This window comes from Astatotilapia calliptera, chromosome 6, assembly GCF_964374335.1.
Source record: "Astatotilapia calliptera chromosome 6, fAstCal68.1, whole genome shotgun sequence".
Taxonomy (NCBI): domain Eukaryota; kingdom Metazoa; phylum Chordata; class Actinopteri; order Cichliformes; family Cichlidae; genus Astatotilapia; species Astatotilapia calliptera.
Window position 1 is genome coordinate 8,979,549 of NC_137427.1, and position 23,004 is coordinate 9,002,552.

The 23,004-nt window shown below is 40.2% G+C and overlaps 1 protein-coding gene across 1 annotated transcript; it reads left to right on the plus strand.

Moving 5' to 3' along the window:
* ccdc85al (coiled-coil domain containing 85A, like) lies at window positions 1-22,718 on the plus strand. Its single transcript, XM_026170054.2, has 4 exons — window positions 1-384; window positions 1,671-2,769; window positions 19,026-19,083; window positions 21,610-22,718. Exons 1-4 carry the CDS (start codon window positions 139-141, stop codon window positions 21,626-21,628), a joined length of 1,422 nt encoding a protein of 473 aa, XP_026025839.2. The 5' UTR covers window positions 1-138; the 3' UTR covers window positions 21,629-22,718.
* The last annotated feature ends 286 nt before the right edge of the window (window positions 22,719-23,004 follow it).

Sequence of the window (23,004 nt, forward strand, 5' to 3'; positions counted from 1 at the left end):
AAAGGCCAAACTATGCGACTGATTTACAATCCGTAACCGTTTCCACCCTAAGTCGACCGGGGAGCGGATGCGAGCAGAGGTTGCCAGCGAGCCTCTAAGTATTTTCTGCTCTTTGTCGGTACCGGAGGAGCTGTGCCAATGGAGAAAGCGACTCCACCGCCCCAGCCTGGGCTTCAGCTCTCGATAGCGAAGACTGAAAGTCCAGCAGAGGACATCTCCGGTCTGACTGACGAGGAACTGCTCAAGTGGACCAAGGAGGATCTGGTGCGCCGACTCAGGCGGTCTGAGGCCGACAAGATGAGCGTGATTCTGGACCACGGGACTCTCATCCGGGAGGTCAATCGTAGCCTCCAGCTGCACTTAAACGAAATCAGGGGGCTGAAGGTGAGGGGGCGCGCATCGGTGAAGGATGAGATCATAGGCTTGGAGCACACCTGAGAACGCGCATAGCAGGAGCAATGCTCTGGTGTTTAGAGAGCGCCTCTGCAAACATGGTGTGAGAATAGATGGTATATCTGAAGTTCAGTGTGCCATTTCATGGGTCATATGCGATCATTTGGGTTTAGATGGATGTAAAGTATATGTGCAGTTTTGCACATGCAGGAGCTAATAAAAGCCTCTAGTTTCCATTTTAACTTTTTTGAGGTGGGAAATACGGGCTTTTAAAGTGAACTAAAAAGGGAAGGGATGTTTGTGCTTGTTAGCAAAATCAATACCAAGCTGTGCCCTTTCCACTCAGATAGAGCAATGACGAGTAGGTTTCACTTAAAAATGCTTTCTTCTAACAGTAATGTCCGTCAATAAATCAGTGGATTTGTTCATGCAGTGCTCAAATCTGATCTTGTCTTCGCATACTTTAGATTCCTAAAAAAATTCCTTCACATAAATCTACAGCAAGTGGAACACAGAATCGAGTGGCAGATGCTCTGAAACTGTATGCAGGCTTTCTCCATTTCAGTAACCTTTACCCAGTGCCTTCATTTTCTAATAAAATAATTATTGCACAGTGTCCACAGTGTTTACAGTTAAATTCTGAGAATCAGCCTGGGGTTGTCTCAGCTGAAGCACATCGGGATCATTTGCTTTTCTTGGAGACCTCGTCACCTCTCCACCCATCCAAGCAGCCTAATTACACAGGAAAGAGCTGGAGGGTACAAAAGGGGGAGTAAGTAGGAGATGGAGGATAGCGGAGAGTTAAGTTGTTACAGAAGAGGAGAAAAGAAGGAGGTCTCTTGGAGGTGAAGAAAGAATCCTTAAGTAAATGTTGCTTAGTATGAAATGTTTATGACCTTGCCTCATTTCTGTGTGGCCTTTTCCTGTCCTCCAGATGATTCTAATTTACATTATGTATTTCACATGGTACACAGTGAGTCACTGCATTTATGGGAAAGGACGTAGGATTAGGATTTAATTTCATTATGATTGCATACACCATTTGATTGCTATCTGAAAGAGCAGTGAAATGTATTCAAATTGCACAATGGCTTGAGTGATTTAGTCGAAGTTAAGTAACCCATGAAAAATGACTTTGTTTTGCAACATTTCAAAAACTAATTTGTGTTCCTTAAGGAGCATTTTTTTCCCTCAGGCTTTCTGGTTCATACACGTAAACTGTGTGTCGCTCTTTTCTAATTTCTAAATTTCTATTATTTCTCTTCTTGCTTTCACAGGACATTAACCAGAAGCTGCAGGAGGACAATCGTGAGCTGCGGGACTTGTGCTGCTTCTTAGATGATGATCGTCAAAAAGGAAAGCGTGTGTCCAGAGAGTGGCAGCGTCTCGGACGTTACAGTGCCAGCATAATGCGTAAAGAGGTGACCCTCTACCTCCAGAAACTCAAGGAGCTAGAGCTTCGACAAGAAGAGGTAATCCGGGAGAACCTGGAGCTGAAGGAGCTCTGTCTTCTACTGGATGAAGAAAAGGGGGTAGTAGGTGGTGGAGGTGGCACTGGAGGAAGTGGAGGTGGAGGCAGTGTGGGAATGGGAGGGTGCCGTAACTCCATAGACAGCCAGAATAGCTTGCTGCTAGTGCCTGGCCAGGGGTTGCTAATGAGAGACGTAGGGGATGGAAGCAGCACTTCCAGTGCAGGGAGTGCTGACAGCTCTGATCACCTTCACCATAAACAGCCTCACCTGGCTGCAGGAGTGGGTGGGGTTGGCAGTGGTGGGGAAAAAGGAAGCCCTGAGCTTCTACATAAACCCAGGTGTAGCAGCATCAGTGGAATAGGAGGTGTAATTGGAGGAGACAGGGAGGTGTCCAGTCCTGATCACCCAGCTGGGCGCCATCGGAGTACAAGCCTGGAGTACCCATACACCCTCCCTCAGCTCTGCCGGCCCCGCTGCGGCTCTATATCTGTGCCTGACCATAGTCGGGTCATGCGGGGCCTTAGTCCCGAAAAATATGGAAGGAACGTGGGCCACCGAAGTCCGGAGCAGCACCCCAAGCACCACAGCTCTGACCTCGTCCTGGGCCAGAGGCAGCACTTCCTAGGTCAGGGAGGCACCGGGGAGCTCTATCAGCGGCACAACAGGAGCAGCATAAGTAGTACAGGATGCGGAAGCCCAGAGCCCCGGCAGGCACATTTGGGGACTGGAGAGCACCATGAAAAGGGCTGTTTCATCCAGGGGGGCAGCCCGGAAACTCACAGGCACCAGTACAGCATGAGCCCTGACCATGTGAAGTTTGGCAGCCCAGTGAGAGAAGGGCAGAGGAGGCCGGCTGGAGACGAGCTGTCACCACATCATCGGAGCATCTATAATGGCATGAATGGTAGGTTTATTTGTGCCTTGTGATGTGATCATATATACTGACCTTCTATTTAACACCTAGTTTTTCCATGCACACACCCCCTTAAAGTCACGTGGATGATGTTGCCCTTGCTTGTCTTTTAAACATAAAACATATAGCAAGCTGAAATAAACTGAATTATACACCTGAATGAGTGGCAGGTTCATCAGAAGGAGACACTATATCAAAATAAGTTGAACTGCCAAACATACCGTCTTACTTATTGCACTTATTATGAGCATATATAAAGGCTAATATATATTCAAGTGTTTACATGTTTTCTACACCTTAGTCACTAAGTTACTAAATCAATGTTCATACTCTGAAGACTCTGGAGCTCCAAAACCCCATACTTTTATTCTCTCTAATTGCTTTGCATGATTTAACATTGAAAATAATACCTATTTACCTCATACTGGGCCTTGATGCTTCTCTCTACTCCATATGAAATTAGCTGTTTTTTGTCATTGTCTTCCCTTAAGGTCAACTTAGCTTTTTTTTTGCCTCTCATAAAGAGAAAGTTTGGATAACAAACTCATCTCTTCACAGCTGAGTGCCCAGGATGGCCATATTAAGGATATTCCCTCTCAAGCATTTAAAACAGCCTGAAGCCTGAAGCTTTTAGCTCACAGGGATTACTTGTACATAGAGTGACCTAATTATTTGAAACTTCGGCCAAGCTACGTATAAGTCAAAAAGGAATTTAGGCTAAATACAGTCAAAACTCTTAATTTTTTCTGTATCAGACTATTTGTTGATATTGCAGAAAATTTGTTTTAATATTTACCAGTTTCTTCTGTTTTATACTTAAGATTTATTACCATTAAATTTATATACTATCAGTGCTACTTTTGGGGGGCATATTGAGATGCTTCCTATACAGATGGTGAAGGTTGAATAGTGTGAAATATTGTAATCAAATAAATATCTCAACATATATAGATATACAAATATACAGCCATGTGCCCAGACATACTTAAGGATGAAAAGTGTAGCATTTCAGGGTTTAGTGTTACAGTTTGTTATAGCATAGAGGTGTTTTTTTCTCTGTAAACGCAGACATTTTCGAAAATGAGATTTACAGGTTAGTTTGGAATTGGAATGCACTTGTTTGATTGAGAAAACTGAGATACTCATGCTTATTCTGACTGCTGCAAAATTTACAGCATTATTGATTTTTTTTTTCATTTCAAGAGAAATGTGGGCTGACTCAGGACAAACTGAGAAAAAACACAGGCGTTATATGAATCTTTCCAGCTCGAATGATCCACGCACAAATTTGAGTTGTAGCATTGCAACTGTTGCCACACAATGATGAATAAACCTATTAAATGATGAATTACCTCTAAATCTTTGCTCCATTTGCATCCATCTCTGAGAGATCGTGGGGAGCTAAGGATGATGAGGAGGACGAAAAATCAAAGTACCAACTTGGCTGCTGTTTAAATACCCCACAGTGGCTGATAATGATTTCTGGAGTCCGGGGGAAAAAGTGCTGAGTGGCACAGAGCTCTCAGATGCTAAAGGACAAATTCCTCAAGGTGAAATATCTACCTGACTTTGCAATATAAGCTTGAAATTACAAGAGAAACAGAAACAATTTGCACAGAGCAAACTCAACTTTTATAGCGAGGATTTTAACTGTTTTTTTTACCAAATGATGAGTCATTTATGCCAATTGGATTATTATATGTTTACCTAACAATATGCACTTAAAAACTTTACAACTTCAAAGAGGTAGTACGCAGATCTTTACATATGAACCTCAGTTTACAAGTCACAACATTTGGTTGCTTTTGAGCAGTTTTGTGGGCAGGGATAGCTTAGTAAGTAGAGTGGTGATCGGAAGGTCGGGGGTTTAAATCCACTACCCTGAGGTACCCCTGAGCAAGGTACCATCCCTACACACTGCTCCCCTGGTGCCCAGTGGCTGCCCACTGCTTCACAGAGTGAATGGGTTAAATCCAGAGAGGAATTTCCCCACGGGGATCAATAAAGTATACATAAAATAAAATCTGACAAGTGACCTATTGGTGTCATGAGGGCAGCATGGTGGCACGGTGGTTAGCACTGTTGCCCCACAGCAAGAAGGTCCTGAGTTCGACGTAATCTGGCCGAGGCATTCCTGTGTGCAGTTTGCATGTGGCTTTTAACTTTTTGTGGCACTGATTATTTGATAATACTAACAATGTCTGCCTCCAGAGACACCTGAAATTAAAGCACTAAATGGCCAGTGAATGCATTTTAAGATCCACAGTAGAGCCATGGTGACCTCAGAAACTACTGTACAGTATCAAGCATGCTCTCTTTAGCCATTTTGCAATCTCTATGGATTGCGCTGGATTATTATAAAGACACACACAACTTTGATTTGGATCATAATTCTGTTTCTATTTTAAGGCTCAGCGCAAACTGTAGCTCTATGAGAGATTTCAATCTTGATGTAACCTGAAACCCATATGATGTCTGCAAAAGCCACGCCACATTAATGCCTCACAAATCCTTAACTGGAAAATGTTGTGAGTGCACAGGGCCTGGTAGTTTGCCAACTGTGGCATAACTGTTGTGAACTTAGCTCGGAGTGAAATACATGCACCAAATAGCCGTTAACCAGGGCCGTAAAGACTTCATTAGGCCTGTGTATGACAGCGGTTGAGTATGTGTGTGCCTTGTGTGAAGTCATATTGGTATATCATAGTTTGTCATCTGTCGCAATTGATGTTTATCTCCATCATGAACTTGTCGCTACAGGGCCTCCATGCCTCCACTAACCTGACAAGGGAACTAACTTTAAGTGTCACTATAGGATATTTACACTTAGATAGAGACATGCAATCAACACGTTGCCACAGGATGATGCTTTTTCTGAAGTTAACACAAAAATATCACCCATCTGATGCTGGCGGATTAGGATACACTAAAATGCCACTTAAACTAATACAACTGAAGGAGAATGAAAAAGACAAGAAAGATGAGTAGATACAGAAAAAAAGATGTGTGGGGTAGGAAACGTAAAGAGAGCAGATTTGTTGTGATATCCCTTTGTGTCATACACTGACCTAACCTTGCTGCCATGTCCTTTTTTGGATGAAGAGGAAATTTAATTCCTGTTACGATGTAGTACACTCCACTCGCTTGGATTATCCTCTAAGCCCTTTGCACAGCATTATTTCATTTTTTATGATCTTGCATGTATGCTTGTGTGTGTGTGTGTGTGTGTGTATGTTTGTGTGATTTGGGTGGATGTGCTAAAGTGTCCCAGGGTCAGTGTAGCGATGAGGGTTTATTTTCTGACAAATGAATGACTCATATTGATGTAAAACTCAACAGTAGCGAAGCTCAGGCCATTTAAATTCCTGACAAAATCCACAAAGAAAGCAAAACAACACTCTGACCTCTGTAGCCTTTTAATACAATCTGCTGCAACATCTTTCAGGAAGCTTATCACACATAGCTTATTCTCTCATTGTTACAGTCAGGAGGAAGGAATACCAACAAAATGAAAGTACTCGTGCTTTTACTTTGGTTCAACTCCGAGTTTCTGCTTGAAGAAAATAACCATTATCTTATTTTCTCATCTTGATGACATATATCCAAAAGTATATTGACTCATTTATATATAAAAAGGGCATTACAAGAAATTACAAATAAAATCAGTGCATGGCACTATAAGCTTTAACCTCCTAAGACCCGAACTCTTCCATAGCATGCATTTTTAATTTCTCTTTGATATTTGGTCACACTGGGGCCCGATGAATGTAAAAACAAAGAATTACCAGATTTTTGTTAACCTTATTTTTGTTTTTAAGAAAAGTAAGAACCACATATGAGCATATTCGTTTAACATTTTGATAGAACAGTAGCAGTATAATGTCCTCATAAGTGGATATCAGGCCTTTGTAGAGCAAAATTCAGTATTTTGGTCTAAATAACCCAAAATGTGATGTCCACATATGTGGACGCCAGGTCCCACGAGGTTAAAGCAGCAGTAATTATTGGCTTGCAAATATTAAATTGCAGTAAAAATTAAAGGCCGTTTTGACTTTGTATGCGATGAGGAGCTTTACAAATAATCAGTAACAGCAAAAGATCAATTTGACTCATAGCACAAATATCTGCCTCGTGATAAAATCCCTCTCTGATACTAATCAGCCATGAACACTACAGTCTCCTGACCCAGACAGCAGGGATGAATGTTCACTAAGCCTACAGGATCTCTGCACTGCAGAGGGTCTTCTTCAAAAAAAGAGGAGAGACTTAATCATGTTTTCTGCTTTAGCAATCACATGTTCTGCATATTAGCTTAAGCTGCTCAGATGATCAGGAGGAGAAAAATAGGCTGCATGAGAAAAGAAAAGATGGTGCAGTGTGTGGGGAAACCTTTGCTCTATTTTCTTACAGTACATACAGTACTGCAGATGTGTGGCACTCTGTGTACTGTATTTGTAGTTTGCTTGAAAAGTGTGTGTTTGTGATAAAGACAAAGCCATGCTTTTTTTAGCCAGTGACTGCTACTTTATTCTTAGTTGTTTTAATGAAATAGCTCAGTTTGATGTGATACACGCGTTGCCTTCTCAGGTGACAGATCAAAATAAAGATACAGTATAATGTCTAGCATTGTAATGCAAGCTAGTGCTACATAATGGCTAAACCACAGATATATGAGGCTCTCATGTAATATTTGATATCAGTTTAGACAGAATATTAGTAAACCCATATTAGCCTTCCAAATATCAATAAAGCTTCATTTTTTTTGCTAGGCTATAGCGTTATAGTGCATGCATTTAATTTGAATGTCAGCAAAATATAATTCCTGTTTGGATGATTTGCTTACACTCGAATAAGAAACAGCATATAGGTGTAATATTTTGGTGTTTTATTGTTTATATATAATAGAAAGTCTAACCCATTAGTCTGACAAATCTAATGTTATGGCAGGTAATGGGTTTGGTGGAGCATAAAATTTGTACTAAAGAGCCGCTAAAGTTAGCTGAAACTCTAATATAGTAACATCCACCCCCCACACAGTGGGGAAAAATAATACACAGTAGAAATGCTGAAGAAAGCATTTTCTAATAAAACCCCATGAAACAACCATAAAATAATAAACAGCAACTTATTCATTCTCTCAAAGAAAATGGAAAGAGCTCAGATAATATCTTTTAAAGTCTTGGATTTAGCTAATTAGCAAGACATCAGCTCAACATTACCCTAAGTTAGAGTACATACACAGTTTATTCCAGCACCTATAGTTTAGTGTTGTAATTTTTTTTAATTGAAGAAACATAGAACAGATTTATGGCACACAACTACATACCTTTACATGTTTTCCTATTTAGGTATCAAATAATGTTCCATTTAGGATTTCTCTTGGGTACTCCCAGCCCGTTCACACTCCCGAGGCGTAATATAATGATGATTTGTCAAGTCCCGCGGTGTTCCTGAGGAACGTGAAAGGTGACCGCCTGCGTTCTTATGCTACGCGCCGGGTTATGGACGAAATCCAGTAGAATAAGGCTCCTGTGGTAATACACATTCCAGCCATGTATTCCATCCCTAACCTTAACCAGCACTTTAATGATGTTAGATAGTGTTTTCCAAAGCGATTTAAGTAAAACAAACATACATGTGTAGATTCATTCCAAACGGTTTTCTCATTTGTCCGATCTTGTAATCTAGGGACGTGTTGGGTACCCGGAAGCGTAACATATTGACGATTTGTCACCTAGCGTAAAATGTTACGCTTTGGGAGTGAGAACGTGTTGGTACTCCACATTTCTAGTGAGAATTACTATCCGGGAACCACATGACCATCCAATGGCATACAAATTGACCAATGAGGTCTATAATATTTTTTTTACAAATAACTTGATGAATGCCACAAACTGAAATAATTCAGTCAAACCCTAAAGTTGTTTTGTATTCTGCAAGTGCTGCTCAAACCTTTACCTTGTGATTACATTTAAAAAAGAAATAGTTTTCAAAATACTCTCAACTAAACACATTTTTCTATCCTACTTCAGGCTTGTGGCTATTTTATAAAATCTCTCGCTATAAACCTCTCTTATTTTTCTTTTTTATATACTCAAGAGGAACTGACACGCTCTGGTCTTCCATTCTCGAGCATGTGATCGAATTAGCAAAGACCAATCCACTCTTTCATTCCATCTGTTAATCTCTATAATTGTGGCATTAGTTCAGACTGTCCAGCTCCTCTGGCTGCTGCTTAGAAGTGCTGCTGCCTGTCAGTGCAACAGGAAATCATCACTGAAGCTGTGGTCTCAGATAATGTTCTCCCTCGCCAGTGTCGTTGAAAAGCTAGTCTCTCTCTCTCTCTTTCTCACTCTCACTCTCCCTCTCTCACCATCCTAATTGGCTGCCAGTGTGAACAACCAGCTGTCGCAAAGAGAGAAAACTCTGATTACAAAGCCCTGTTTCGGGAGGATGTGGTGTTTGCCAGACTGAGCTAAGGAAAGAGGGTTGAGGAAGTATTTGAGTGGATTACTGGCTGTTTTCTTCCCCTCCTTCTCTCCCTCGTTCTGTCTTCCTCTCTATAATACATCTTTTTTTGTTCCTCTTGCTCCACTCTATCCTCTTCTTCCTTGCTTGTCTGCCAAGGCGATGGATGGAAAGCATCCCTTGAAAATTTGTCAAGTCTCGCAGTCTAAGCGGCCTGGGGAAACTCAAATGTTTGTCACAGCTGCTTGGTATGAAAGGATTTAGGGGAGCATTAGGCTGGTGTAAGTCAAATGGAATAATATTATAACCAGACAGTCTCATCTGCCCTGCCATTCCAGCGTTACCTTTCAGGACTTCTTGAACTTGCTTACACGACAAATGCCGCGAAGACCAACTAATTCTTATTCTAGCAGTTTTTTGTTTTACATTCTATAACTCATTTTAAAATCCCATGGCATTGGATCTTTCTGCAAATAAGAGATGAATGTTTAATTTACAAGTTGAGTAGGCATCCCCTTATTGATGTCTTCTATCATTAAAAAATTGGTTAAAATTTCAAAGATGCTTTAGAGTTAAGGCCATCAGAGACATTCAATTCTCAAGGTGGATGACTTCATCTGCAGAGGGGAAAATGTTACTTTTAAATGTTATCATGGCCTTTGAATTTGTAATCACATCTGAGACCAATTATCCCAAACACCCTTGCCTATAGGCCATCAGAGCAGCTATTAACCCAGGAGTGCATGATTAGGCATTTTGTTTATCTTCCACTGGTGCATATCATTGTCATTTTTAATCAAGCTGCTCTAAGCTTTGTCAGTTTAAAGCCTCCTCCTCCTGGATGCAGCAAAAAGCCGTATATTGCCTCTGCAACTCTCAGACAATGCCAGATCCACACAAATACTCATGACAGTGGTAATGTCAATGGGAAATGGGGTGTAAAATGTGTCTAACATAAAAACAAAAATTGTTTTCAGCAGACTAAATTATAAATTAGAGAAAGGAAAGGAGGATGATTTTGTGCTGCAGATTTAGAAGAGAAGAGCACATAATCAAACGTCTTTCCATGCATAGAATCACATTGTCATACACTGTGGCGTGACTGATGTTATGATTATGGGTTCATAAAGAAAAAACCCATAAGAAGATAACTCAGAATTTTTGATTATGTCGGGCATTTAACTATTCGAGGATTCTCCTAAACATTTCCCCCGCAGCAGCTCGTAAGTGGCTCTTTGAGTTATGAAGGAGGCTGCTTGGCGCATACTAGCGTTGCTCCGGCTCAAACCCCAGAGGTATGTGACAAATGTTGCACAGTAGCCCCACTCATCCGGTAGACATGCAAACCCAGTGGAATGGAGAGCAGTCTTTGTCCTCTTACGCCATGCCAGTGGGGAACAGCCCACTGAGCTGAGAGGAAATTAGCTTGCTAGGCCAGGTAATTAACTGAAAGTTGAGTGGCTGCCATGTATGAGGGCAAGAGTGGGCCTGAGGGAATTTCTCACAGTCCCAGAGTCACCAGCAGTAACCACATTTTGCTACTGTTACATTTACTTCAGTTCTAGCTGTGTGCCATTCTGAGAGCTGTCAGTCTGAGGGTATCAGGCAATGAGGTGCGAGACAAGGAGGAAAGTGAAGCTGGACAGATAGACCTAAGTGAAGCATGGGAAGTATGCAGGTGAGGCTGCGAGAAGAGGGCTTGGTACATTTGCATACATTTTGTGAGCATTAGCTTAGTGATCACATAAATTACATATTAAATTAAGGTTAATTTACCTTCATGTTCGCTGGCAGCAAATCTGTGGTTTTTGCAAAACTGTGGCTAATGTGGTCACATATTTCTGGACAATGTTAAAAGTATAGCAGTGTAATATTAATCAGCAAGTCAGGGGTGCAAAGTCAGACGAAATGCTTTTACTTTCTTTCTGAAAGTAACATGTGACAATTTCACATTTCTATTAAAAATATCTGTCATGTTGCTTATTAATTATTTGTTTTAAATGATTTGAACCTGTCTTCAATTGTTTTAGCCTGCTTTTAAATGCTCATTCGATCAGTTAAATAGATTTTTTAACTTCTTCTCCCCCAAAAAAACCACAAACAAAAGTTCCATTTTTTTACTTTAAACAAAATTGGCTGCCTTAAAAACTACAAGTAGTTAAATTAAAATTCTTTGGTCCCCCCTTTAAAACACAGAAATATTCTGAGATGATTTAACAGCATCTCAGAATCAAGCTGTAACAGCACGTAGTAAGTAGTGAGGAATCCTGTCTTCATTGCAAAAAGCCACATTTATGTTGGTTGTTGCGTAATCAAAATATAAACCTCTGTTTTGGTTCATCTGTCATTATCACTGGTCATGCCCGACAAAGTATGCCTCCATTTTTAAAGCCCCTGATTGTGTTCCATTACACAACTTAAATTTTATGTTTGTGAATTCAACTTTTAATCTTCAAGAGAAACAACGTATTATTAATTCTTTATAAGGGCTCAAAGTCTTGTGTAGGGCTCATATAGCTTGTCTGTGGTTTATGTCAGTTGTTGTGCATTGTCATTGGTCATAGCACGCTGCTGCTCCTATCGGAGTGATGGCTTTTATAGCTCAGCTGTCTGTTAAAAATGAGATAACTTATCAGGAATATAGCATGTTGAAAGGATGCAGTTATCTACTTCCTGGGGCATAAATTATCTAATGCCCATTTTGTGTGTTTGAGGTAATGGTTTTCCTGATTTACAATAAGGCACGTGTGGAGCTTCCATTACTTTACATTATGTTAGACCATGAAATGATTGGCACCACTGTCATTATATTTATGCCGTTATCTCTTACTAGTTCTCTTTCAGCGATGTCTTTTGGTCTGTGAGATTTCCTCTCCGAGATATTTAAATCAATTTTATTACCCCGACCCCCCACTGCTCCAGACTGACTGGCTCATTTCCTTTACAGTTATACTAAAAGGTACATTTAATCATTTAATTACCTGGCTTTGTGAGAACTTGAGCTGCAAATAAAGCATCTAGTACACAGAATTTCTCTGGTTGCTTTAAATGACAATTGATGGTCAATAGTGACCTGAAATGATAACACAATGATGAGTTTCCCAGTAGAAACATCCTTATTTCGATCTCTTAATATTCCGCTAAGCCCATCTTTTTATCCTTTATTAATAAGTGCTAACAAAATCTTATTTTCACTTTTTCATGTGAGAAGAGCTATGTGAGAATATGGGGGGGGGGGGGGGGGGGGGGGGTGTAAGAGCAGAATGTAAAATCACATCCACACGTCGATGTTAAAGTAGACTTAATACTGGCTCATCCTTAACACTCAAATTGACAGATGGTTACCTGTGCTCTATATTGCATTATATTGTTTTGAAGAAAATGCACAAATTGTTACAGTGCATTGCATTATTTTCAGCTAAATCTAAAGGGCTTTTAATATGACACAAATGCAAAAAAAGCATTATTGTTGTTTTTAATAGCAAAGGAAGGGACAGCCTGAAAATGTGTAAACAAGTTTCAGCCCCAGGGCATGGGTCATCGATGTCCCAAGGCTTTTGGAAGATGAAAAGCAAGACCCTTTAAATGCAGACCCTTTGTGTCACGCAAAACCGCAAAGAATTCTGGGATATTTGAATATCTAATTCAGAGCTGATGAAATTACCAGTATTGTTTCCCATCCCCACCCCTCTAACTGGCACACGCATCGCAATCCTCTATACGCTGCTCTGTGCCCGGTCTGTTATATTATTCATCAGCACTGTGGTGTGATGGGTGGTGACATGTTAAAATAGAGCAACAGCAGTTTATCTTGTGAATGTCTGCTTAAATATTTAATTTGCCTTTTGAGGATCATAGCAAAACACTACGGCAGTGCATGGAACAACAACCAGCTCTTGTAGAACTCGAGGAGACGATGTGGAGCTTCAACACAGAAGACAAAAGAGGCAGAAGAAAAATTAGAGGCTACAGTTTCTATCTATAAACCATCATGAAAGAAGTCTCCTTCGTTCATAAAGTTAATGTCTTCAATTTAACTACATTTTGCCATAATTTAAGCACTGCTCTGTCAACGTAACTGAACAGGCTTGTGATTCAAGAAGCGATGTCTTTGCACGTGTTTGCACGTTGTTTCGTGAGTATGCACCGTCTATTTGATGTATGTATTTCTTTCTGAAAGCACACACAAATGCAAACACACACACAGACATCCCTCGTAGGCTCGATCAGCCAAAGGGGCGCCAATTATTCACCTCTATTCCAGCGAGTTTCATGCTCTCGTGTCTCTGTGGTCTATTTCAGCTGAACGGTGAGCCATGCAGCAGACACATAGGCTTCAAGTTATTTGCTGTTTCTCCCTGCTGCCATCACTTACTCTGTTACAGGTCTCATGCCTCAGTTGGCCATTGCAGATTTATCATAGCAACGCGGTAAAAAAAGGCAGCTTAAATTAGGGAGGTATTGCTAAAAGCCAGAAGTAGATAAATGTATATGTTAAAAAAGAAGAATAGAGAAGAATAATCTCAACCAATAACACTAGACTGAAAAATCTTCTCTTAAAAGTAGTGAGTGACTGATTTGTAGGTTACTGACTTACTACTGGGTTTAGTGTCACCTAAAATTGAAAGAAATACTTTATGTTGAAAGTAAGTATTTTTTTAATATAGCATTAAATTGATCAGGAATGTTGTCAGTGACAGTTAATAATTATTGATATCACTAATTACATGTTCTCTTTGATTAGTGACATTTCAGGCCAAGTTGCAAAGAAGGCAGTCATATCAAGGCACAGGCATTGGCCAGTCTCAGGTATTATCTTTTATGTGAAACTCTACCTAAAAAGCCTGGAATCACTTCTTTACTGTTCATGCTGAGACCGGAGTTTGTCGGTACCATTACTGAGAACCTGTGTGGCCTCTGTTTTCCAAAGTGCACACTGTGATGTTTATGCCCTCTTGCTCAGTTGTGCACCATGTCCTCCCAATTCTCTTGCTATTCTGGTTAGAGCCAGTTTGTACCGTTCTGTGATGCGTGTAGTGCACACTGTTTTTAGCAATATCTCTCATGGCTTTATTGCTTAGAACAAAGATGCTGTGTTGATTTTCAGAAGTTCTCCTTCTTCCATTTTAGGAGTGCAATCAAACCTGCAAAGGCAGCTTCTCCAGGTGCTCAAAGAGCTGAATTTATTGCTGTGATAGAATGATTGAATTCATGATTTAACTAGCATTAGGCCTACATTGTGTGCTGAAAAACAGGGGCAATATTTGCTGTGTAAGGTGTTGATATGCCATTAAAAATCACGTATGATACGTATATGTTATTGTATTAAACATGCTTTGTCGTAGATAAAAACAAATGTCCTTTTATTGAAAAAGACACAAAGAAACAAAACAATTACAATTTCTTGGTGAATCAAGCTTTTTGGTGTACACTGTCACACCACGAGCTCAGTTGTTGTTTGTGAAATCTAGTAAGCAGATTTTTTTTTTCTAATAAAGCTAATTTATCTTCTCATCTAATGCTAATCTTTTTTGTGTGAATTCTAATAACATAATTCATTATTTTCAGGCAGTAATATTCAGATATTTAAAGCAAAGTTCAAAACTATGTTGCTGTGGAGTGGCTGGAGCTGTTATAGGGCCAAAGGTGGGGAACATTTTGGACAGGCTGCTAGTCTGTCACAGGGTAAGCACAAGGACGGGGAACCACACACTCACATCTAAACCTGTGGCAAATTTGCAATCACCTATTCACCTAACAAGCAAGTCTTTGAACTGTGGGAATACCTTGGAAAGAATCCACACAGGCGCAGGGAGAACATGCAAACTCCAAACAGAATGGTCCCAGCTCGGCACCAGAACCTTTCCTTTACTGTGAGACTAGCCACTGCACCACTATTTAAAACACAGTCTTTAAGCGTGACAAAACAGTCCTGCAAAACAACAAAATTCAGTGTTGTTCTCTCGTTGTGTAATTTTACTGATTTAAAAGATAAGAACAGGCTGTGATAGCCTGGTGAAACCAAGTGTAACCAATTAGCATGTTGTTGCTGCTATATAGTGCTGCAGGGATGACCAAGCAGAACTGAAGTGGTACGAGCTTGAAGTCTGGTCTCACAAGACTGGGCATGGCCAAGCACAGACTTGACTCCACAAATACCCTGCATGTTCCTCTTTTCATTTGGTGTATGTATTATGGCCATGCATAATGTTATGCATTCTGAGCTTGCCATCACGCTCCAAAGTCGCACATAACAGCACAGACTTCAGCTGCCTGAGGGACATTAAAACAAGCTGCTCTCCTGCCAGATAGCTTCACTGACTGACTGACTGACTCTAGTTGTCTGTCTGACTGCCAGCTAAACGGAAGGTCACTGATCTACCATGCATCTCAACGGGCTTTCCTGCCCAGCCAGCCTGAATAATTTATATGGCAGATTTTTAGAAGATCTGAGGGAATGGCCACGTGAAATTACCTTGCATTGATTCTGTAAATTGAGAGAAGGAGAGAGAGAGAGGAATAGAAAGCAACAGATCAAGGAGGACTGCGAGATGAGTAGTCCTGGGAGCAGGTTCATGTGTTTACTGGCTTGATTCACATGTCAATAAAAACTTGATTACCGGTTTTGATAAATTATACAGATACCGTCATTCTGATTTGTTTTTGCAGCTCCTTTATTGTTATTGCTCAAAGCCAGCCTTCTTGAATAATTTTCAAGCAATTTTCATCAAAAAAAGAGTCTTTATTTTGTTAACAAAGTGTTAAAAGGTTTTGCAGCTTCTTTATGAAGTGCAGGATTATGAGTTATATAAAGTTAATAATTTGGTGTCTGGTTGCTAAGGGAAAAGGGCTATATTCAGTATGGGAGCAGCTTCTCCCAAGTCAATCTTGCAGATCTCTTTGAGGGGAAATTTGGAGGTTTTCACTTGAGCTTTGGTGTACAGAAGCAAAATTTATGAGAGCTCCCCCCCCATATTATTCTAGACTAATCATATTATCTATATACTTGACCCACTGTTAACCCCCTTCCCTCTACACGTCTCTCGCATGCGGTTAAATCCAATTTTGGTTTTAACATCAGGCTTCCCCATAACAGAAACAAACACCGCCTAAGTTTATTACATGTTTTCTCACATCGTAACTTTCCTTGAAAAGGTCACAGGTGCTGGTTAGAATTCAGGAGGAGCAAGTTTAATTAGACGCTAATCAAGTTCTTTTAAAGGGATTCTCTGAATTTTGGCACACAGCTGGTGTGTAAACTGACCTGCACCATCACAAGGCAGCAGTTTATAATCCTGTGACCTGTGTGTGTGAAAGCTGACCTTGAGACAGCAAATCCATTCAAGCCAATTGTTTCTGTGAGTTACGCAGCTTGAATCGAGTTACTTCAAGCTAACACGGTTGAATGGTTGAACGAAAAACTTTTGTTTCTCCTGTGTTTTTTCCAGGAATATTCTTCACTTCTAGTTGTCTTTATAGTGTGATGCAATTGAATTCAATTTTATTTATCTAGCCCCAAATAACAACCACAAACACCTCAAGGCATTATAGATTTATACAGTGACTATATATCATTTGCTAACATAACCAGCTTATAATGACAGCCTGAAAGAGTCATGTAAAGATGTGTATCGATACTGCCTTTTAATGCTTTTTCTTGCCACTCTTGATCCTGACTAGATAAAGAATAGTCAAATTGTTTACATTAAAAAAACCCTGAAAATTCGATTTTATAATTGTTCTATAGTAACAAAGCCATTCTGAGTGGGAACATGCCACATTGAAACTCATGAAACACATATCCTAGGCATCCTAAGCTCTTAGCTCAGGAACAGAGGTGGCTTGAATAGGGAACACATGAAACTAATCATATGTAGTATGTGTTTGTATGTAGAAGTAGTAATAAAGGGCATATTAAATTTTGGGCTGATACAAACAACAAAAATTCAAGGCTGACCTTTAATGACTTTCATCCTTAGATATATGCTAAAGTAAATTTTAGCATTAATACAAACCTGGATTCTGCAACTGCCCACAGACCATGTTCAGAGTAACATCTTTCAAGTGTAGAAAAAGTCTAAATACAGTAAATATTGGCTTCACCTGTGTTAGCTGTGTGAGTAGAGAACAGTGCATGTGATGATGTACTTTTTTTTAACCCTGTTTGTGAGCTTTAGCCGTGAAATCAGTCCCATTCCCCACATGCTGACCTCCAAGTGAAAATACCCCCCAGCCCACTGCTGCATCTACCCAACACTTTAAAGGAGTTTTCATATCTCTGTGTTATCCTGCCTTGTTCCCTGATGACCACACTAAGGGAAGGGGCAGGGAACATAGTGAAAGTGGCTACTGGAATCTTTTGCACAACTTGGCGGTCACAAGAGCATTATAAATCTTTAATGTGAGATGTTAGAGCGCCAAGGAGAGGAAATGTGCTGAAAACATGATTATGGACTCATGGGGAGGAAGAAACCGCTGGCTAGGAGAGAAAGAGATAGAGATATCAAGCAAGGGAGCAAGGATAAAAGAATTTTGAAGGGCAAAAGAGGTAAAGAGGGATAACATTTTTTTTTTTTGCAAAGTTTGGTCTGCTTATAGCAAAAACATTATTGCACTGCTTTACCGAGTTGTGATCAGAACTTCTCACAGAGCCATTTAAGTATGACAGGAAACCCAGGAAAAGGATTTCAAAATGACGTCAAGAGCTTTCCTTGTGTTTAGGAAGAGCAAAGTTGATTGCAATGGCGTGTTCTCCTTTGAAGGTGCAACAGTTTCACTTGCAGAGAGTGAAGTGAGCTACAACCCGCATAATCTGACAGTGGGGTAAGCAAAAATATGCTAAACTAGCACATCTATCTAACCATTACAAAGAAAAAATAATCAGCCATAAAAAGGCTTAAACCTCTGTTTGGAATTTGCCTTCCAGGTCACCTCAGTCTAGATGTTATCTTATAGGAGAGAAACTACCCTGAGGTACCCCTGAGCAAGGTACCCTCCCTACACACTGCTCCCTTGGGTTTGGATTGGTAGCTGCCCACTGCTTCACTGAGTGAATGGGTTAAATGCAGAGCGTAATTTCAGTACAGGAAATTAATAAAGTATACAAAAAGTAAGTGACCGTCTGATTCATATTTGTTTAGTTTACGAAATAAAACCTAAGAAAAGATATTATTTCAAAAGGCGCTGTCTCCATGCTGCTTCTGCTTTAAATAGGTCACAGCAACAAATAATACTTCATTTGGATCTTGTCTTATGTGGTCTAATCAGAGACGTCAAGCGTGCACTGTGCGCCTCCGTTGTGAAGTACAATCCACCAGTCAAACCTGTTTCGTGTGAACTTGAGCTGGAAATTGATTGACTGCCTCACTAATCCAAATCATGCCTGCTCACCTTGAAACAAGTCTAATAACGCAGGTGCATTTTGTCTTCTGAACTTGCAGCAAAAAGGTGATTGTGTTTTTTCTCTAAAATGTCAAATTTTCCAGAGTCTCTCATTCTGCTCAGTCACTATGCAGGGTGGGCATGTGCTGATTGGCGCCACTGTTCTAATAACAAACTTGCTGCATTCCCAGTTTGATTTCCGACATATAATTTAGCTAATAACAGAAGCTGCTACTCCATTAACATGTTTTATTTATTAGTCATGTTTCCTTGTTTTTGCAGTCTAACCAGACAGACATCAACTCTAAATCATTAGACTAATGAGACAATCCAGTCTTGTCAAAACAACACATTCAAGTCTCTTCCTCTGTCTCGTTCCTCTTCCTTTTTTGTCACAGCTTTGATATCAGCCGGCTGCTGCACCAACAACTGTAGAAATGTCAAGCTATGGGACAGGTAAGAATCCCTCTCCACCTTGTTTCTTTTTCATAAACTTTTTTTGTGTGCGTTAATTAGAATCTCTGAAAGAAGAAGAACAGCTAATGAAGGTCATTGTCTCTTCTTTCCACAAGGGCCCATAATCCTGTAATTAGCTCCTATTATTCTATTTTGCCATACAGTGTGCTGCTTCCTTTAGCTTGCGTCTTGAAACCTATTTAGTCGGATGGAGGGATTTACATTAGAAGGATTTACATGAATAAATAATGGACTCTTTCAGTCAGGAGTGTTTGAAATACATACAAAACTATTTGGACTTTATTCTCTTGCTAATCAGTAGGTAATCTGGATCTGAACCTGATCACAACAGATCCTGTGTCATTGCAGGGTCATTCCGTGACTTAGTCTGGTGCACTCCCTCCAGATGAGTAATGTTGCTTGATCTAGCCCAGGTGTAATCACAGTGGGTTTGCTGTGGGACTACAGAGTTAGAGGTGACCTTCTTCTGTCCCCGTATGCCATCCTACATCTTCAATCAGGCCCAGCGGGAGGCCGAGATGGTTGTGTTAATATTTAATGACCGCGAGACAAGACGTACCTCCCCCTAGAGGACAGTTGGGGCCCCCCTTGGCCACCCTTGTCGTTGTTTAGTACACCAACACACACAAACTGTAACTACAAGCCACATGCGTGCTTATTCCCCCACACATGAACTTCTCTAACATGCATATTAAGGACTGTTTGTCCTTTTTCTTTGCATTCGTTTTTTTCAATCCATCACCTTCTACAAAAACATCCGTGACTCAAGTGAAGAAAAGAATAAAGTGTACTTTTTGTCAGAAGATGATTTGCAAGCTCAGAAAAGGCAACAAGGATGTGCTAAGAATGCGGACTGCAGTCAGGCCTTCTGGTCGTCCCTTGGCTCTCCACTGAGGTGGAGACAGACGCAGGCAGGAACAAAGGAATCTGTCACTGATAAGTAACACAAAAACCTGCAGAGATGAACATCTTACTCGCTCAAACTCTCTCTCTTGCTTGCTCTCTGTCCCCCTCTCTCTCTTTCAGTCGGTCCCCTCAACAGACTAACAGCTAATAGCTATTTATTTATGCATCTTTTTTTGAGAACATGCAAAGAATAAATGGCTTTGAGAATCAGGGCTCAAATTTCTTTGTTGAAAGCTCACTCACATTTACAACTGTCGACATTGCAAACTATTGTAAGAAAAGACTGCCTTCAAGGTTAAACAGTGGAAATAAGAAGCTGGAGACCTGTACTTGTCCAGCAACAAAATACAGGCAATCGGGCCTTTTTCCACACAACAAATATTGACAGGAAACAAGACTGTGCGTAAAATGTGTGACGATTTTATTCCATTTAACTCTGTCATGTTCATTCTTGCTCACTGTCATGCTGTCATGGCTTACTGGGACTCTTAGATAGAACTGAACCAGCATTATCATTGTTAGAAACATCTGTTTTTCCTAACATAACAAGGAAAACTGCAAATATAGAAATAATTAACATAGCAATATATCTGTTACAGCTCCTATTTATCATTTAAAGCCGTATATATATTTTTAATTAATGTCCTGTTCCGTCACCTGCACACTGAATAGGATTTTGAATTACACATGCTGTAACGCCCAAGCTTGAGATTAGTGAAACACTATCCCATACCACTTGAAAAATTCCTTCTTCTCAGGCAAATGAATGTGTTGCAGTACAGTGAATAAGAAGGATGTTATGTTTGCTGTTTGTTTTTGTTTTGTTTTTTAAAATTTTTGTGGATTTATATATTAAAGTCAATGTAAAAAAAACAACTTTATTTATCCCCAAGGGGCAATTAAGATAGATGATACCTTGCCGACCATACATACAATACACAAACATCACATTGGGGAGACAGGTCAGGCTATGTAGCACTGGCTGGTTGACCACATGAGCAGTGACCCGAACTGAAACCACAGAAAATGCACAACATGAGGAAAGACGAGGAGAAAAAAAGAACTCCCCCCAAAATAAACTACAAGATTTTGAGAACTTCCAAAATATAAGATACCAAACAGCTAGGACAAGCTACAAAAACACTGCAGACACTTCTGCCCAAACAAACTGGTATACAGTGCGTATATATACTTAGCCCTTAGCTCTCAGGTTTATCAGATCGGTCTGGGATGAAAAATGCCTTCCAAAATCAATCCGGTTGGTTTTTGACATTTGCTTAGGTGTTTCTGTTATTTAGTTTGAGATTTAAAAAGTTTAAAAAGATTTAAAAAGTTAAGATATTCAATACTAAGCTATTACAAACAAAGAACTCTTGAAATGAAGAGTCTCACAACCTAAGCATACCCCAGTCACAGCGAGCACAGTCACCCCTGTGACCTCACACTCACTGATTTCAGATATTTTCCCAAACACACATCATTGTTTCAGTTCGTTTTTATTTGTTCTAAAATGTCGCTCAGTTTGATAAAATGTATGTTTTCAGACCTGCTTTTAGTTTTTAGTTAACTGCAATGGCATGTCTGTCTTTTCCTGTGCAGCTTTGACGCTTCCTCTTGACCCCAACTTGGCGACCCACGCCTCTCAAAGGGAGGACGGGTTGCAGTGAGACAGCCCTCCTGCATCTCAGGCCTTGATGGACACAAGCGCCCCTGGATGCCACCTTCCACAGCTCCGGATGGTCTGTAGTCCACGGCCTCATCCATTTGCTACAGCCGTTAAACAGCCTGCCTCCATGTTTTCATTTCTACATATCGAGAGTTTGAGCAGACAGGGGTGGGAGTTTTTTCTTTTTTTCTTGAATGATATCAGTTTAGTTGGTAAAAACTTGTGATGACTGCTACACCTAAATGGAAATCTCTCCCGGCCAACCGAGACATGGCTACCTCCTGGAGAGCACCCAGAGAGAAAGTGAGAGAGGCTGTGGATTGGTGTGAGTAGATGAAAAGGACTTTGCACTGTATGTGCTGCTACTCTCTGTTTACAAATGCAGATCACTGGTGGAGAAGCACATAAACCTTTCTATATCCTGCTGTTAAAAAACTTATTTTCCTACACTCTCCCATTTTTTTCTGCTCCCGCCTCCCCCCGCTGTCATCGTTAGAAGTGATCTTCAGTATGTGTAATGAGACTGGTGTAATCTAATGCTCTGTCTCTCAATCTACAAATCCAGATGATCACATGATTGCCATCGTCTCCTCTCTCATTCATACTAAAAATTCAGAACTCTTTCAGCCATTTCAACTGACGGTAAAAATAAGACAAAATTGTATATGTCAAAGATGTTCTAGCAAAGAAAAAAAACACATCCTCTTCCTGTGTCTTAAACCAAGATGGTCAACATTACTAGCTGCTGACAGATGTTCTTATTCTATGAGATGCAATGTTCAGGTGTAATTTTTCTTTTTGTATTATCTTCTTTGCTCCCTCAAAGCGCCTATATTTAAGCTGGGGAGAAGATTATACATTTCTCCATGTTGTTTTTTTTTACAAGTCCAAGTAAAAAGTAGATTATTGGATTAGTTTTCTATATATCTATATATATAAATACTATATGACTATTATTTTTGACTTACTGGTATTAGAACTATTATATGAAAATGCATATGATACAGTATATCAAATAATAAATAGACTTCTTTATCTAAAAGTGGATTGTTGGTTCGATTTTTATTTGTGTGCTGATTGCGTGAGTGAGCTTTGCAGTTAAACGTCAGGTTGGAGTATAAGTTGTTTCACAGCTGCTGTAAATCAAAAGTTAACCCTTTAAACCCTAACCCGTCACCGGTGACGGTTAACATTTTTAGTAAGGGTGGGCAACTCCAGGCCTCGAGGGCCGGTGTCCTGCAGGTTTTAGATCTCACCCTGGGTCAACACACCTGAATCAAATGATTAGTTCATTACCAGGCCTCTGGAGAACTTCAAGACATGTTGAG

Bases quoted from the DNA above. Each gene is read 5' to 3' on its own strand.
- ccdc85al (XM_026170054.2), top strand. From the start codon at position 139: ATGGAGAAAGCGACTCCACCGCCCCAGCCTGGGCTTCAGCTCTCGATA. The intron at 385-1,670 runs GTGAGGGGGCGC...TTGCTTTCACAG, and splicing joins ACGAAATCAGGGGGCTGAAG to GACATTAACCAGAAGCTGCA. The intron at 2,770-19,025 runs GTAGGTTTATTT...TTTTTGTCACAG, and splicing joins CATCTATAATGGCATGAATG to CTTTGATATCAGCCGGCTGC.